The 18976-nt window shown below is 52.6% G+C and overlaps 1 protein-coding gene across 1 annotated transcript in view; it reads left to right on the top strand.

The window, feature by feature from the left end:
• Positions 1–18976, top strand: part of CCDC33 (coiled-coil domain containing 33) — a 134372-nt gene that overhangs the window by 29183 nt on the left and 86213 nt on the right. Inside the window, exon 3 of the mRNA XM_075535561.1 lies at positions 12200–12206. Coding sequence (XP_075391676.1) covers positions 12200–12206 — 7 coding nt within the window. The remainder of the gene's footprint in view (positions 1–12199; positions 12207–18976) is intronic.

Raw genomic sequence — 18976 nt, 5'->3', positions numbered from 1 at the left:
CACATGTACCTCTCCTTCGCTTAAAAGAAGTCACCAACCAGAAACAGCTTTAAAGTGGGTTAAAAGGGAGATCAAATGATAAGACATTACATTCTAACCTAAGTACATCTGTCACAACAAACTTCGCCATGTCCCCTGTCTGATAACAGGCCTATTCCCATCCGTCAGCTGTGATCGGAGGGGAGGCACTGTGTGGATCTTGGGCTTCCACTGGCATCCGTAGCCTTGTGTAAACCGGGTTCATAATTGAAGCTCTGCTCCCACTCCCTTCTTTAGCTTGGGATTGTTTCATTTACAATCCTTGGATCACACTGGCTGGTGTACATCATCCAAGTGGACTCAGTTGACGCCTCACTTAGATGGCTGCTCGTTTGCAGACAAGACTTGAAGATCCCAGGTGCTCCTCTTTCCGATGGCCGGGCACCATCTAGTCTCTTCACCACACTTTGCTACTCCTGCCTGGCCTCAGTTTATCTTTGTGGCGAGCCTAATATTTGGTGCCGGAAACTCGGGAGGAGTGACCCCCTCTTAACTGCCCAGCGCAGCTCTGGGGAGCCCTCCTCTCCCCGCTTGCCTCAGGGATCCTGAGCCACGCTCCAGTCTGGCAGCACAGACGGTGAGTCCCAACACATGTCTATTTCTGGTGACCCCCTGCCAGCCTCTCTGTCCGTAAATGCATGGCCATGTCAGAGATCACCCTCCGTTTTCCTGCCGAACGCAGGGTGGCAGTGGAGACACCCTGTCCACTCTCTTGGTTGGTCCTCCTTATTTCGTCTGTAGCCAAGGGTGAACGACTAGGCTGCTGCTCCTTTAGCCTTGACTATTGGTCTCCAGAGATTAGCCATGGGTCATCAAAATTCTCAAATTGACTCCTGGACACTGCTAGGGTACTTCCTGGCCAAACTCCAGCTGGTGACGGACATTCGTCCAAAGCACCTCATCTTTTTTTCCACGGTCGAGTGGCTCCAGTACAATTTGGGTAACGGGTCTAAGTGGCCCAAAAAAGGGACTTTTGATTTCAATATTTTAATTGATCTAAGTAACTTCTGTCGAAGAACTGAGAAGTGGCCTGAGGTCCCGAACGCCCAGGCCTTTTTCCTGTGCTCCCGTCCCTTTCTCTGTACTTCCTGCTGCCCTTCCCAAGGCCTCTTGGCTAGAGAAAATTCCTCCTCTCCTCCTGCTTCTGTCCTCCCTCCCGTCTACCTTTTCTGACCTGCTGAGCACCTTGCCTTCCCTCCTACTCGCCCCCTCCTTACCCTTACCATAGCCACCCACACCCTGCTTCCCCCCATCCCAACTGCTCCTCCATCTGCTGGCTCAGGCAAACCTGAACCCCCACACTCACCTCTCCCATCAGCAAACATACCTGATCGCAGAACCCCCTCTTCTTTGTCCTCTCTGGGAAGTGGCCAGGGCGGAGGGGGTGGTCCGGGTTCACGTTCCATTTTCTCTCACCTGTTTATCTCAAATTGAAAAGCGCTTAGGTTCCTTTTCTAAGGACCCCACCACCTACATTAAGGAGTTTCGATATGTAACTCAAACTTGTGATTTGTCCTGGCATGATATTTTTGCCATCCTTTCCTCTACCCTAGCCGCAGATGAAAGATAATGTGTTTTTCTTGCTGCTCAGGTTCATTTGACCCACCCCGACATGCCAGTTGGCACTGAGGCCATCCCCAGGCAAGAGCCTGGTTGGGTTATCAAACTGACACTCAAGCAGGCAGGGATAGACGTGCACGCCATGACAAAATGTTTCAGTGTGTTTTAGCTGGGCTTCAGGCAACTTCTCATAAGGCAGTCAATTTTAACAAACTCAGAGAAATCACCCAAAAACCTGATGAGAATCCAGCCTCCTTTCTAAGCCATTTAATGGATGCTCTAACCCAATACACATGCTTGGACCCAGCTTCCCTCGCTGCGGGGTATGGTTCTCGCTACCCATTTGATTACCCAGTCAGCCCCAGACATTAGAAAAAATAAAAGCTTAAAAAGGTGGAAGAAGTCCCTCAACCTCCAGTCTGAGATTTAGTGAATATGGCATTCAAGGTTTTTAACAGCCAAGAGGAGCATGCAGAGGCAGCCCGTGATGCCTGGTTCCAGCAGAAGGTAAATTTTCAAACCCAAGCCTTAGTAGTAGCCCTGTGGCCAGCAGCCCCTGAGGCCCCAAAGGGACACAACAGATGCAGGGTGTGTGTTCATGGGAACAATGACCGCCACCTGGCGCCTGCTTTAAGTACGGAAAAGAAGGGCACTGATCACGGAAGTGCCCCAGGCCCAGAGCTCCAACCAAACCCTGGACACTGGAAATCCGACTCTCCTTGGAAAAGCGACGAGCCCTCTGCATCTCCAAGCGGAGGGACCGTCCTTCCAATGCCTGACCCACCATTGGCCCTGTTGGGGTTTGCTGAAGATTAACAGGACCTGGACTCGATAACCCCCATCCCCACTGCCGCGCCTAGGGTAATGTTCAAGTTAGTGTGTAAGTCAATTTCCTTCTTAGTAGACATAGGGGCTACCTTTTCTGTCCTGCCCTCATTTTCAGGACTAAGCAGCCCTTCCTCGATCTTGGTCATGGGTATTGATGGCAAGCTTACCAGCCCCCAGTGTACTGGCCCTTTGTTTTGCTCCCTGTATGATACACCTTTTACTCACTCCTTCATTATAATCCCTTCATGCCCAGGCCTTCTGTTGGGAAGAGACATTTTAAATAAGCCAGGGGCCTCCTTACACCTTACTTATAGTCTCACAGCACTTCTGCTCATTCCCCTTATTTTGCCAAACCTCGAGGAACTGGCCCTATAGGTCACCATCACCCAGTTCTTGTATGCTTAAAGGACCCCCGTTTTCCCACTTGGCTTCAGTTCCCCTTTTCAGTAACACATCTCAAAGGCCTAAATCATAGAGTATCTCCTTACTAACAACCTCATTACTCCTACCCACGCTCCCTGCAACACTCCAATTCTACCAGTACAGAAATCAAATGGTACTTATTGCTCGGTCCAGGATCTGTGCCTCATTAACGAAGCTGTTATCCCCATACACCTGGTAGTTACCAACCCCTATACTCTTATCCCACATTCCCCCCTCCACTACCCATTTTTCTGTCCTTTATTTAAAAGATGCCCTTTTCACCATTCCCTTTGACCCAGCTTGTCAGCATTTTTTGCCTTTACATGAGAGGACCCGGACACCCACATGGCCTCCCAATACACCTGACCTGTCGTGCCTCAAGGTTCTGAGATTCACCCTATATTTTCAGACAAGCCCTTGCTGCTGATTTGCAGACGTGTGATTTGTCATCCTCTACTCTCTTGCAATATGTGGATGACCTCTTATTATGCAGGCCCTCCTTAGACAGTTCTAAGGCAAACACAGCCCAGCTCCTTAACGTCTTAGCTTCCAAAGGTCACAGAGTCTCTCCCTCCAAGGCACAATTGTCTTGTACTGCCGTAACCTATTGAGGCTTGTGACTCACCCCCACCACTCCTGGTTTAACTCTGGATAGATGGCAGGTCATAAGAGACCTCCAACGACCAATTTCAGCTGACCAAATACTTTCCTTTCTTGGCTTTGTGGTTTTTTTCAGATACAGGATCCCCAATTTCTCCCAAATAGTTAAAACATTATATAATGCAGCAAAGGCAACTCCCAGCGGCCCTTTGGACTCCCCGAGGGTGGTCACGGAGGCCTTTAAAAAGCTCCAGGAAATGCTTTTCTAATCCCCAACACTGTGTTTTCCAAGCCCTGATAAACCCTTTCTTCTTCTCACTAACAGGGCATGGCAGAGTCCTCTGGAACTCACTAACAGGGCATGGCCAGCCTCTGGGACCCACCTACTCTCCAACAGTGTATTTATCCAAACAGCTGGACACGATGGTCTGGGGTGGCGACCATGTCTCCATGCCCTGGTGGCCACAGCCCTGACCAAGGAAGCCCTTAAAATCACCTTAGGACAGCCCCTTCAGACCTTCTCTCCCCACAGGCTCCAGGACTTATTGTTTCCTCTCCTGACTCCCTCCAGGCAGGATGCAGGAAATCCATTTGCTCTTTCTTGAAACTCCTGATTTAGGCCTGCACCAGTCCCCCTCGCTTAGCCCATCCACTGCCTCCTGCCAAAGAGGGCTGCCTTCTTGCCCGTAATGGTGGGTCTTAGCTTAGCCTCTTCAGTCATGGCTTCAGGTTTCACCTGTGGGACGTGAGGCACAGCACTTTGAGGAGAAGCTCCAGCTGGTTACAGAATCCATCTTAGTCCCTCTAGTCTCCCTACAGGGACAGCTCACTTCCCTGGCACAGGTAGCCCTCCAGAACCAAAGGGCCTTAGATGTCCAACTGCAGAAAAGGGCGGCACCTGTCTGTTCTAAGGGAAGAGTGCTGATATTATGTTAATGAATCAGGGCTGGTAGAACAAAACATAGAGACCCTCACCAAATTAGCGGAAAATCTTAAATCCCCCTGGGGAGACAATGCCTCACTACTCTCTTGGTTCCCAAACCCTCTTCTAACCTGGATCCTTCCTTTAATTGGGCCACTTGCAGTTATATGTTTCTTGTTACTAATAGCTTTTCAAGTTTCTTCAGAACAGGATAAGGGACATGACCAACTTAAATGTCAACCAGCTTCTTTTACACCCTTACAGCCAGCCCCCTGCCTAACAAACCTGACCCAGGGCACTCTGGCCTTTAATCCTTTGCCGCCCCGTCCAGCGGGGAGCAGCCAAACAGACTAGCATCACCCATCACCACCAAAAAAAGGCCAGAATGTTGGGTCAAGCACAGGTCAGGGGATACTAGGAACAACCTGACTGCCCTTATTGGACCAGGACCGCTAGCTTCAAAAGGGCTCCAAGACAATGAGCCATCTCCTCAGTATCAGGTGGAATGATCAAGGCACCACCCTACCTCAGAATTTCACGGGTGGAGACAGCTTAAGCCCCTGCAGCTGCAGCTCCTGCCCCCTCCCTTCTTGTTTATCCTCCTGACCAGCTTAAAAATGTGCCCTTCCCCACAGATAGGCACGACTTCTCAGGCCCCCAGCTGGGGACACATGAACCTCGTCTGGGAGCTCAGATGCTTCCATCCCTTTCACTGCTCTCCCCTCCCTCCCGGGCAGCACGGCTTTACAGGCCCCCAGCTGGGGACCATGAATCTCGCCTGGGAGCACAAACTAAATTTCTCCTTCTCCTTTTCTCGTGCCTGGCATCAGTTTATCTTTTCAGCGAGCCTAATAGCTACAGCACCCATATCTTCAGTGATTCCTGCATGAGGGTGAGTATCAGCAGGGTGGGGTATAAGGTAATTCTAGGGATAGTGTCATTAATCCAGCCAATGGTATGGAATTCAAAACACCGTTAAGAAAAGCAAATTGTACAAGTCTAGGCCGGCTTCAGACCACAGTGCATGAATTGTTCATTTGTCCGATTAAACTCTTAAATGACTGGACACTAGTTACACAAACAGTGGGGGTTAGCGATTGGAAAACTCTTTCAATAGCACTCATTCACAACAGTAGAAACTGTGCCTATTAGACAAATATGCCATAAGAAAGCAAGGAAGGCATTCAAAGAGCAAACGCATGCCAGTCGTCAGCCACCATTCAGTGGGCACCCTCAAAGCAAGGGATGCAAACCAAAGTCCACCAACCACCAGTTCCTACCTTTGGGATATGCTTTCTCTTAAAGGTGGATCTCCGGGCCTTTCTTTTGAGAAGCCTCCAGATAGGCCTGACCCTCCCACCTTTTGGTAAGCAGCTGAGAGTGTTAACTATTTGCACCACCCAGGGATTCCGCTGCACGGGTCGCTAGTGCCAACCTAGGTCCAAAGGTCTGCCTCCCCAAAGCCAGGCCCCAGAGTGCAGCGCATGGGTGCAGGGACAGCCATGAACCTATGTTTTACAGTCCAACCATCCCCAGGCAAAGAGGAGGCAAGGTTCAGGCAGCCCTCCCTCCCCTAGGGCCAGCTGAAGACCCAGCCTCCGTGGCCTTCCCCACAAGGAGGAGCCGGGTCCCCACCTACCAATGCCGCCCTAGTGCCCACTCCTCCTTCTGCAGCTGTGCCCAAAGCCGCCTCCTCCAGGACGCAGGCATTCCTATTAGCCATGGGGGCTAATCATTACCTGAGTCCTATCACAGTGAACTCACTGAGGCATCAAAGCTCAGGGTCATTTAGGGAGCAGAATCAGCTCATCTCCCTCCACAGGGAAAGATGTTTGGAGGGACTAGGTGTCCTATCCTGGCTGAGGAGTGAGACAGGAGTGGTGGCTAGAGTTCTTCAAGCCATTCCAGCCCCTAGACTGAAGGCAGAGGGAAAGGGAGCAGCTCTTTGGGGGCAGAGAAGGGGGGCACTGGAGTGCGCATCCCAGGGGTCCTTGGACCAGAGAGATGGGCAGCCTGAGTGAGGGGGTAGGGTGGTGGTGGGGAGGCTGCTGAGTGTGGGGCTAGCTGGAGCCAGACGGCCTGGAGCCGGGTCCACTTACATTATCTTCTTCCCTGGCAGGAAGGCCACAGGGGCTGGGGGCTGCATGGGCAAAGAACTCAGATGCCAGACAGACTGATGGGTGAGAGCTATGGAGGCAGGCTGGAGGGTGGGGGAGAGGGAGGGGGAGCCACTATAGGCAGGGCTGAGACTAGAGTGGATCCAGGTGACAGGTAAGGCCAGACTACCTGCAAGGGAGGCGGTAGAACACAGGATTTTAGGTGGTCCTTACTGCTGGGGGCCTCCTTAAAGTTTGCTCCTTCAGCACCTACCTCTTTGCTCACAACCCCTGACCCTGCTGTCCCCACCTCCTGCTCTAAGCAGGCCTGAGCTGAAGGGGGAGAGGCACCCTAGGGAGATGGGGGAAGCCCGGCTGCCCCCACCCCCAGTAAGCTGCATGTTCCACGTGTTGCAGGAGATAAAGCATAAGGGCTCTCAGTTGGGCCCCCAGTGACCTCTTGGGGGCCTGGAGGTGGGGGTGAGGAAACCAGGAGAGGGACTCCTGGTCTGGGTGATCTTGGCTGGTCCTTTCTGTGCCAGTCGAAGCTGTTGTTAGTGGCCAGTGACCCCGTGCACAACAGAAGGAAACACTGCCCAGTCCGGCCCCGTCCTCACAGTTGTGCCTCTGCCCGGGCCCACTGTCACACCCACGGTGTTAATTTAGCTCACTGTGGGCCCAGGGATTCCGCTCAGAGAAGAGGCCTCAGTTTTCTGTCTCTGAATCTCTCCCAAGTGGCTTGGGTGGCGGGGAGCTGGGAGGCCCCTTAAAGCAAGAGGTTCCTGCTTCTTACTGCCAGGGTGGGCCTGCTCTTGGACCCCGAACCAAGGAAGACGGAAAGAGCCCCCCAACAAGGTTTCTAACACACCCAGCAGAATCAAGAAGCAATCTCCAAGAGGTCTCACAACCACCTCCACGCTCCATCCGGCACCCTCAATCCCTTATTTTCTAGCTTAGCCTGCTTATCTTTCGGGGGCCAGTTCTGACCTAATCTCCCCAAGGAGCAGCCCCCGCCAGCCCAGGTTAAGAGCCAGACACTCCACATTCGTTGGGTTCCTTGACACCACACTTAGAAACGTGTTGGGTATGTGGCAGCCCCAAACCAGACCACTGCCACCGAGTCGTTTGGGACCCAGTGACTTGTAGGCTAGGCTAAACGTGTCCTGGTGGGTTTCTGACATCTTTATGGGAATGGATAGCTTAGTCTTTCTCCCTTGGAGCAGCTGGGGGATTTGAACTGCTGATCTTGTGGTTCATAACCCAACATGTAACCCACTACACGATCCGGGCTCCGTGCACGGGACACGCTCCCTAAAAAGAACCATCCTTACAACCATCTTTTGTGGAGCTCAGAATTTTTTTTAACCCCGGAGAACAGAGGAGAGCCGCTCACTGTCTCCCAGGCCATGCATCTCCAGGGGTCACCAAATGCCAGCCAGCACCCAGCTTCAGAGTTCCGGGCCCCACCCAAGACCCCGCAACAAGGGTCTCTGTGACTTCTGCCCCTCCCTGTGATGTCACACAGGGTTGTCCAGGTGACCCAGCCCACTGCTGGTGGAAGAGTCCACTGCTTTTCCAAGTCTGGGCCCAGAGGGGCCGCCCGCCTTTCATCTGGAAGGTGTCCGGAGTCTGACTGCTGACCGCCACCCACCAACCATGGCCCAGATCCCTCATCGTACTTCCACCCACAGCACCTCTCACTGCTGAGAAAGACCCAGACGCCTGGCCCCCTCCCCCCTCTCCCCACACCCTCTCCCGTGGGGTCCAGCCCCATAGCTGGTGCACGGCAGCCCAGAGACCACACTGACCGGCCATACTGCTGCCATCCCCAAGACCACAGGGTGCCCAGTCGCTCTGTCTGGGCAGTACTCATGTCCAGGCCTCTGCCGATACCAGGCACTGGTGCCCACAGCTGTTAAACAAGACCAGGTAGCCCGGCCTGGAGAGGATGGGACGGAAGAAGAAAATGGTGAGGCCTGGGGCCCTGGGGTCTGCACCTGCCTGAATTCGCCTCTCCTGCCCAGGCCCTGGGTGAGGGCTGCTGCTCCAGTGCGGTCAACACTGCCCCTCCTGGAGCTGTGGACATGGGGAGGGAGGTACCCCCCCACATTCGGTCTTCCGAATTAGACATTGAAGTGCTCACAGGTGCATGTCCACGCTGACTATGCTGACCTGGGCCTCTCAGACGCAGAAGGGAATACAGGTTGGTCCCCATCTGGAAGTGGAGCTATGCCCTTTGCCATGGGACCACACAGGCCCTCCTGGAGAGCCCACAGACCAGGCACAGCTCCTCATTGCCCTCCATCACTGCCCAGGAAGCGCCAGCTACTGCCCAGCCGTGCCTGTGTTCACTGATGCCCATGCGCCACTGTCCCTTAGGGATACTGTCCTCTACACTGTACTGTCCACCATGCTCCACTGTCCCCTACACCCCACTGCCCCCTGTGCTCTGCTGTCCCCTATGCCTTATTGTCTCTTGTGTCCTGCTGTCCCCTATACCCCACTGTCCCCTGTGCTATTGTCCCTATGCCCTGTTGTCCCCTCTGTCCTGCTGTCCCCTACACCCCACTGTCCTCTGTACTCTGCTGTCCCCTATGCCTTGCTGTCCCTTGTGTCCTGCTGCCTCCTACACCCCACTCTCCCCTGTGCTATTGTCCCTATGCCCTGTTGTCCCCTGTGTCCTGCTGTCCCCTACACCCCACTGTCCCCTGTGCTCTGCTGTCCCCTATGCCTTGTTGTCTCTTGTGTCCTGCTGTCCCCTATACCCCACTGTCCCCTGTGCTATTGTCCCTATGCCCTGTTGTCCCCTGTGTCCTGCTGTCCCCTACACCCCACTGTCCCCTGTACTCTGCTGTCCCCTATGCCTTGCTGTCCCTTGTGTCCTGCTGCACCCTACACCCCACTGTCCCCTGTGCTCTGCTGTCCCCTATGCTCCGCTCTCCCCTAGGCTCCATTGTCTCCCATACCCTGCTGTCCCCTATATCACTGTCCCCTATATTCTGCTGTCCCTTGTGCCCCTCTGCCCCCCATGCTGTGCACGGCACTTAACCAACAAGCCAAAGCAGTTGCTGTGGAGTGGGTTCTGACTCCGAGCAGACCTGTGCTCCAGTGGGTGTCCAGTGGCAATTCCTGGTGACCGACATCTCCAGATCTTTCTTCCAAGATGCCTCTGGGCAGGCTCAAACCACCGAGCTCCCAGTGTCAGAGCATAACCCAGTCCAAACTCACTTCCAGCCAGCTGATGGACACACATGGCAGCCCTGCGGACAGAGTGGAACTGCCCTCGTGGGTTCAGAGACTATAAGTTCCCAAACTTATTTAGCCTACCACCCCCTTTTCAAATCTATAGTATACCTCTTCACCGAAGTAGAAGCCTCATCCTTCTCCCAAGAACCAGCTGGTGGGTTCGACCTGCTGACCTTGAAGTTAGCAGCCCAACGCATAACCACCAAGGCTCCTGACCACAAAACTGGAACCCAACGTGCGGTCTCCCTTATCTTTCACTAACTGGCCATGCTCTGTCCATGCCCTGTCCTTGGCCACGTACCTTCATGGGTGACAGAAAGTGCTAAAAGCAAAGGCACGAAGATGCTTGCTACCCTAACCAACAAACTAAGGGTGCCCAGACCCCAATGGCTTGGCATGTGGCTCCTAGTGCTGTCTGCCTGCTGCCCAGGGAGATGTCCCCAGTCTCCCCCACTCAACCTTCCCCGTTTGAAGATCCTCTTGGAATGTCACCCACTGAGGACCAGACACCAGGCAGCCTGGCTGGTGGGCCCTGAGCTGCTGTCTGACCCCTCACACCAGTTCCCATCTGCCTACCCAGAGAGGATTGCAGGGCTCAGAGAGGGTGTTGGGGGGGGGGGGAGGGCATCCTGAGGAAGGGGCAACTTGGTTTGACTCGGCTCATAGCCTTGGGGAACCTCTTCAGTAGCTGGAGAGAATTCCCAGCAAGGATGTTCATGGTGCACATAGGAAAAGCTTTCAAGTTTTGTGGGGAAACGCCATCATCCTTTAATCCCATTTTCCCATGAAGTTTTCCAAGCCCCACGTGGAGCCTCATGGAGCAGTAGTTCTTCTTTTGTGACACCTTTGCTGTTAGCTGTCATTGAGTCTCTCCCAATGGCTAGTGACCCTGAGGATTCAGAGCAGGACGTCCGGCTCACGGCGGCCCTGCTTGTGCAGAGCAGACCAGCTCCCTGGGGTCTTCAAGCCTGGGACCCTTCAGAATCTGATCCCCAGGCCTGTCTTCCGAGGTGCCTCTGCGTGGTTCCAATCGCCAGCCTTAGTCGAGCATGCACCATGTGCCCCAGACGACGTGGCGAGATTTCAACCCTCTGCGTGGTTGTCCCGTGACGTCGAGTGTTCCCCCTCATGGTGACCCGACGGACAACACAACGGAGGACTGCTGGTCCTGGGCCATCTTCGCAATTGTTCTTAGGTCTGAACCCCTTGTCGCCGCTATGCCAACGCACCTCCTTCACGCTCTTCCTCTCGTCCACTGACTCTCTACCAATCTTGATGCGTGTCTTAGGAACATGAATCCTTTCTATAGATTGCAGATACCTTCTCCAGTTTGCGCCCCCGTCCCCGGTCATTTTCGGAATTCCAGTGTGTTTGAGAACGTTAAAGAAGTTGCTATGGATTTTTGAAGTGTAATCAAGCTATCGGTTTTCTTCTTTCTAGATCTTGGACTTGCATGTCTTGTTTTGATAAGCCTCCCCTACTCCAAATGCTCCCACCGCCACTGCCCTGCGCTTGGGTAGGCGCCCTCGTGGGCACACACTGTGGCCACTGCAAAGAGCCCGCGTTAGGGTCAAGATGGCAATGGGGAGCCCTGGTGGCTCCACAGCTAGGCGCTCGGCTGCTAACTGAAAGACTGGCAGTTAGTGGCTCTGCCGGAGCAAGATCTGATCCCAGAAGGATTCCAGCCAGGATACCCCAACGGGCAGTCCTTCTGTGTCACTTGGAGTGGCTGTGAATTGAAACTCCCTGGATCGGAGAACCAATAATGACAGCAACTCTATTTCCATCCCTGCGCTCACTAGCTAAGCGGGGTGCTTTGGGGCGAGGGGCTTCCTCTTAACCTGTGAAAGGGTCATGTGAAACACAGGGCACACACGAGTTTCCATCCTGAGGTCTGGACTTCCTAGGCAAGCTTAGATGCTGGAACTAGAGAATATGGGGTCCTTTGTTAACTCAAAGCCCGGTGATACCGCCAGAGACACCAGTGAGGGCCTAGGGGCCATCTGCTGGCCTGCCCTGGCTGATGGAAGGCCCGACTGCCATCGTGGATAGGGAGGGCTGGGATGCCTGCTCCGGGGACACAGGTGAGAGTGTGTGTGTTGGGATACGGCAGCCTTCAGCACTCGCCCCCAGACTTGAGCCCACCAGCGACCAGGCTCCCGATGGATGGATAAGAAAGCCCTATCTGGAAAAGCTGCCTACAGATGCTTGCCTCCTACTCATGATGGAAGGTGGAGCCCTGGTGGCATAGAGGGTCAGCAGTTTAAACCCACTATCTGCTTCTTGGGAGAAAGATGAGGCTTTTTGCTCCCGTGAAGATGTACAGTCTCAGAAACCCACAGGGGCAGTTCTACAATGTCCCATAGGAGCCCTGTGAGTCGGCATCCGCTCAATCGTGAGTTTGTCATTGCTGTTGTTATTTAAGTAACATTGGAGAGGAACCCCGGTGGTATAGTGAGTGACAAGTTGGGCTGCTAACCTCAAGGTTGCTGGTTCAAATCCATAACCTCTCAGAGAGAGAAAGATGAGACTGTTGCTCCCTGCTATAGTTTATTGTGCCAGCCTGGCCGATAAACACAAGTAGGATTAACTGAAGGGCAGAGGGTTAAATGGCTCGGTGAGCCTCACCTTGGTTGTTCTGTGCCTCAGTTTAAAGGGGTACACTACCTGTGGGATGCCTAGCCTGTGGACTGTGTCGCTGTAAGTTGAGGTCCCTTTAAGCCCACACGATTGGAATGTTCATCTCTGGAGCTGGGGACTGACAGTTGATGATAGTTGGGGACCTGCCTTGCTGTTTGCTGCCTGGGTATATATAGCCCAGCTCTCTCTACAGAAGGGGACTGGCACCTGGTGGCTCTCAAGCCTTAAAGGACTGCTAGTGTCTCACTTCTTTATAATTTAACTGTTAATTTCTTGTATTATCTATCTTTATATTATTTAGTGGTTTATTTCTTGAATTATATATCTATCTTTATAAATATATTTATATATAATTACTAGCAATCTGGTTTGTCTCTCTAGAGAACCCTGTCCAATACACTCCCCTAAAGATTTAGTCTCACAAATCCTATAAGGGATGCCCAGAAATTGAAACAGATTCATTGGCAGTGGAATTGGTGGTCTTGATGAGTCTCTAAGTGGCACAAATGGCTGAGAGCTGGACTACTAGCTAAAAGGGTGTCAGTTCAAACCCATGCAGAGGTGCCTTGGAATTCAGGTTTGCAGGTCTGCTTCTGAAAGATCACATGCATCCTTGAACCCCTGGGGTATAACCCTATACCGCACAGGAGGCTAGCATCGGGTAGAACTGACTTGGCAGCATTTAACAACAGCCCCCACAACATTGGGGGGGCTACATGGGCCCCATGTGAGCACCCAGTTCTGCTTCTGGCTCGGGAAGATTGCATCTCTCCTCAATGCTGCTGACCCACCACAGATGGATCTTACAGGAACTTTCCCCACCACCCACAGCTTACTCCCCCCACCTGGACCCAATGTATACCTTCTGTCCCCCAGTAAAGTGCTCCCACAACTGGGGCACCTCTTGGTCCTGCTACATCCTGAGGATACCTGCAGAGGCCCTTTCAGACAAGGGAAGAGAGAGAGTGGATGTGGCCTGTCCCATTGCCCCCTCTATCCAGCCCTACACTGGGCCCAGCCCACCCTGGCCCAGGATGCCCAGTGGGCACCTACAGGCTTCCCCAAGAAGCACCACCCTGGCAGCTGGCCTTGGGGTCAGAAACAGAACCCACCTGCACAGGAAGTCTCTTCCTGGGGGCAAGGCAGCAAGGAATGGACACATCTCCTGGGCTGCAATGCCTGGTTTGGGAGTCAGGCCGAGCCCTTGCACAAATGGCCAAGTTGGGCCAGGCCCTCACAACAACAAGGGGGCTGGGGCTGCTCTCCGAGGAGCCCGTTGGGAGTCTGGCCTGAGGGAGACATTGGTTACCACCCCCCACCCCACCCCACCTGCCTCCCTGAAGGGACTGCAGACCGCACGACCATGGGAGGCAGGATGTCAGGGCTCATAGACACTGTACAGAGTTGGGGCAGAGATGGGCTGAAACCCAGCCTCTTGTCTCTCAGGCCCAGGCTGCTAACCTCTTTTCTGTACCCCTCAATCAGGACACCTACCCACCCTGGGGGTGGAGGAGGAGGAAGATATGGTGAAGATAGACCACTGAGCAGGAAGTTAGCTGTCTGACGTGTGTGTGTGTGTGTGTGTGTGTGCGTGTGTGTTGCTCTGGTACTCCCTACCCCCTTTCTACTCACAAGAGCTCCTGTTAAATACTGCCCCCTCCCAATCTGCTAGGGAAATGGGGGGTGGGGTGCTAGTTCTCATTAACACCTCTGCAGATGGTGGTGACACCTCTGCTGCAGTGGGCGCCCCCTCCCCTCATCCTCATCCATCAGAGGAGATACAGGGCTTCTCTGTGATGTGTACATTGGGGTGGGAGGAATGTCCTAGCCTCCTAATTAGCCATCTTGTTGGGGAGCAGAATTGGGGGGAGGGACTCTGCAGTGGGAGCAGCTGGGGTGCAGGGAGGAGCATCTTAGAGGGGAGGCTGCTGTGAGTGACATGAGTGAGCCAGGGGCCCCATGGTAAGAGCTGGGACTGGGTCACTGGCCGCACTGCATGGGCCTGATGGGTCAGCGTACAGCTCTGGGGAAGCAGTGGTGTCCTGGGCTACCTGTTGGATTGCTAACTACAAAGTGTGCATTCGAATCTGCCAGGCCCTCGGGAGCAGAAAGCTGAGGTTGTCTGCTCCCACAAAGACTGACAGACATGGAAGCACAGGAGTGTTCTCCTCTGTCCCATAGGGTTCCTGTAAGTCAGAATGAACGTGGTGGCAGTTAGCCAGCAGGGGCCAAGGGCATGATTTTGAGCAAAAGATGGACTAGTCTGACCTTTCGTTTGGAAAGGATTCCTCCAGCTGCTGTGTGGGAATGGTGGGGGGGGACGGGGCGGGGGGCAGGGGTGGTCAGGGAAAGCTATCAGGAAGTCTGGGCAGAAATCCAAGGGTCTTGGACCGAAGCATTGGAGTGGCGATGCAGGAAGTGGGGAATCCCAGATGCTCGAGATGGCTGACGGGCGAGCTGAGCGAAGGGGCCTGGGGTGTGAGGGGAGGGAGACCATGCAACACGGAGAGCTCCGTGGTGTGGCTCGAACCTCCAGAAGCATGGGAGCACCCGTGACCCAGAGAGTGGGGAGAGAAGGTGGAAGTGGGGGCAAGTCAAGAGCTGGGGTATCACTCCCAGGGCTGCTGCTGAGGTGCATGGATAGGCAGGGTCACCCCACACAGGGCTGAGCAAACAGAGTCCACAAAATTCCTCAGGGCTGAGCAGGGGGATCTTGCTTCCCTCTGCTCTGGGGACTTTGAGGAGTCAGGAGAGGAGGCACTGAGTCTACCGCTGTTGAACTTCTATGTGCTTAGGCCAGCCAGCCTAGAAGAGAGACCCCGGGTGTAGGCAGGCACTTTCCCATCCCCCACCCCTGTACCCTTGCTGGCCCACAGGGTTCCAGGGTGGATGATGGACCAACATAATCACCACCCTGTGTTAATGCACTGAGATAAGGCTTTGCCATTGTCAAGTGCTGTCACAGGAGGTACTGGACATGGCCCGTGGCAAGGACCATGCAAGGACCGAAAGCAGGTGGGATTTCAGAATTCCACAAGGGCCTCTGCAAAAGCACAGGCTTGGAGGTGGGAAGGGGCTTGAGAAGGGGAGGCAGCCTGGTCTTAAGGAGCAGGAGGTTGGAGCAGCTTCCAGCTCCGGCAAGGTTGTATTTCAGCACGGTTGTAAGGAGAGAGGTGTGGCAGAGGCGTGATCGAGAGGAGGTGGTAATCTAGACTGACCAAGATGGCCACAGCCAACACAGGTGGCCCAGTAGGGGGCAGACTGCGAGGTCACTGCCTTGTTCTGCTGCAAGTGACCAGTTCAGGACTGGGGGACAGAAATATGATGTGGCCCTCCCCAGAAGAATGCACTACAGAGGACGGCACTGAAGATATAGCCTGGGGCGTGTGGCAGGTCTGCCCAGACCACAGGGGAACAAAGTAAGAGGGAAAGAGAGGGAGTGGACAGCATCCTGGCCCACTAAGCTTCGGGGAAGACATTCCTGCTTTGAGCAGCCAATACACAGAGAGGGGACCATAGAGTCAACCTCACCATGAGACATGACGCCCCCTTACTGACCCACAGTGCTACGGGGGGTGAGGGACAGCACCAGAGACACAGAGTGGGAATAGTGCCCAGTCTGACCCCACACACACACCAGGGCGTAATGTGAAGAAAGCACACCAGAGCAGCAAGGGGAGCAAAGCAACAAAGGCCCCGAGGAATTCTGAAAATAGATTTTGGACTTGGGGGACAGGGCTTGGTGCTGCATCAGACCCGACTTGAAAAAGGTCAGCAGACAGACTTGGTTTTTTTTTTTTCTTGTTTTGTTTTTTCCATGTCTGTCTATATAAGATAGGCAGGATAAACAATCCTGAAGAGAAAACAACAGGACCAACAGTTCCATGGGGACAGGGGAGAGGAGGAAATGGGGAAAAGAGAGGCGGTAGCCAGGGACAAGGGAACAACAAGAGATCTAAAATTGATGGTTCAATGTAACCAAGAGTAATTACTGAGAACCGAATGAAGGTCAAACATGATAGTGGGACAAGAGGAAAGTAAAAGGAAATAGAGGAAAGAACTAGGAGGCAAAAGACATTTATAGCAGTGTGGGAATTGCACCTGACCTGATCCCACCACACCGAGGCAAAGCACTGGGGGAGTGCAGCGGAACAGCAAGGGAATGGAGTGGCAAGGTCCCCAGGGAATGCTGAAAGTGGACTTTGGGGCCAGGGCGTGGTGCCCCAACAGACTGGACTGGAAAACGCTCCTAAGGGCCAGCAAACGATCCCTGAACTAACTACAAGCTTTTCTCTTGTGAACTGTTTTGTTCTGTTCTTTGTCAGTGGTTTGTTTTTGTTGTTTTGTTGTCTGGTTGTATACTTTTGCTTTGTTTTCCTCTGTCTTGTTTTCGTGCATGTTAGTGACTCCACAGGTCTGTCTGAATAGGACAGGCTGGATGAACTATCTGGAGGAAAAACAACGGGACCGACAGTTCCGGGGGGACTTGGGGTAGGGGAGTAGGGGGGGTAAGGAAGTGGTGTTAACAAACCCAGGGACAAGGGAAAAACACGGGACCCCAAATGGTAGAGAAGGGGGAGTGGCAGGCATGGTGGGAAATGATCAAGGGTAAGGTTGCTTAGAGAAGAGGTATACTCTAGCCCAGGTGGCAATGAAGCATGGTAGTAGGGCAGGAGGAAAGTCAAGGGAGATGGAGGAAAGAGCTAGGAGTCAAAGGGCATTCATGGAGGTCTAGACAAAGACATGTACATGCAAATATATATAGGAAGATGGGGAAATAGATCTATGTGTCTATATTTATAGGTCAAGTATTAAGGTGGCGGAAGGACCTTGGACCTCTACTCAAACACTCCCTCAATGCACGAATACCTTTTATTAAATTGGAACTCTATGATGCTCACTCTCCCGACAAAACGGCTGGAGCCAAAGTGGGTGAACAAGTAAATGTGGTGAAGAAAGCTGATGGTGCCCGGCTATCAAAAGAGATAGTGACTGGGGTCTTAAAGGCTTGAAGATAAACAAGCGGCCATCTAGCTCAGAAGCAACAAAGTCCACATGGAAGAACACACCAGCCTGTGTGATCGAGTGGTCCCAAAGGGATCAGTTACCAGGCATCAAAGAACAAAAAATCATATCATTGACTGCACACCTCCATGATAGGATCGCTGAAGACAAATGGGTGCATAAGCAAATGTGGTGAAGAAAGCTGATGGTGCCCGGCTATCAAAAGAGATAGTGTCTGGGGTCTTAAAGGCTTGAAGGTGAACAAGCGGTCATCTAGCTCAGAAGCAAAAAAGCCCACATGGAAGAAGCACACCGGCCAGTGCGATCACGAGGTGCTAAGGGACCAGGTATAAGGCATCATGCAAAAAAAAAAAGATATAAGTGTGTGTATGTATGTGTATATGTGTGTATATGTATATATGTATATATATGCCATATTAAATGAAGGGGGAAGTGCAGAGTGGAGACCCAAGGCCCAAGTGTCAGCCAATGGAGATCCCCTCATAGAGGGGTTTAGGAGAGGAGATGGGTTAATTAGGGTGCGAGGTAGTACCGATGAAGAACACAGCTTTCCCCCAGATCCTGGATGCTTCCTCCCCCCAACTACCATGATCCGAATTCTACCTTGCAGGGCTGGATAGGGCAGAGGCTGTACACTGGTACATATGAGGGCTGGAGGTACAGGGAATGCAGGGTGGATGATACCTTCCGGACCAAGGGTGTGAGGGGCGATGCTGGGAGAGTGGAGGGTGAGTGGGTTGGAAGGGGGGAACTGATTACAAGGATCCACATGTGACCTCTTCCCTGGGAGAGGGACAGCAGAGAAGGGGGGAAGGGAGACTCCGGATAGGGCAAGATATGACAAAATAACGAGGTATAAATTACCAAGGGCACATGAGGGAGGGGGTAAAGGGGAGGGAGGGGAAAAAAAAAAGAGGACCTGATGCAAAGGGCTTAAGTGGAGAGCAAATGCTTTGAGAATGATTGGGGCAGGGAATGTATGGATGTGCTTTATACAATTGATGTATGTATATGTATGGATGGTGATAAGAGTTGTATGGGTCCCTAATAAAATGTAAAAAAAGAAAAGAGGAGAAAAAAATGATTAGGGCAGGGACTGTACAGATGTGCTTTATACAATTGATGTATGTATATGTATGAACTGTGATAAGAATTGTATGAGCCCCTAATAAATTGTTAAAATTTTTTTAAAAATTTAAAAAAAAGACATTTATAGAGGTATAAACACAGGCATGTATATTACATATATGTAAATATATTAATAGGGATATAGGTCTATGTACATATATTTATATGTTAAGTGTTAAGATAGCAGGTGGACATTGGGCCTCTACTCAAGTCCTCCCTCAACACAAGAACACTTTGTTCTGATAACCTGGCATTCTGTGATGCTCACCTTCCGGACACAATCACTGAAGACAAAATGGGTGCGTAAGCAAATGTGGTGAAGAAAGCTGATGGTGCCTGGCTATCAAAACATATAGCATCTGGGGTCTTGAAGACTTGAAGATAAACAAGCAGCCATCTAGCTGAGAAGCAACAAAGCCCACATGGGAGAAGCACACCAGTCTGTGATCATGAGGTGTTGATGGGATCC

The sequence above is a fragment of the Tenrec ecaudatus genome, chromosome 17, assembly GCF_050624435.1.
Source record: "Tenrec ecaudatus isolate mTenEca1 chromosome 17, mTenEca1.hap1, whole genome shotgun sequence".
Classification (NCBI taxonomy): Eukaryota; Metazoa; Chordata; class Mammalia; order Afrosoricida; family Tenrecidae; genus Tenrec; species Tenrec ecaudatus.
Note: the sequence above shows the minus strand (reverse complement) of the source record. Positions and strands in the feature narration are given on the sequence as shown.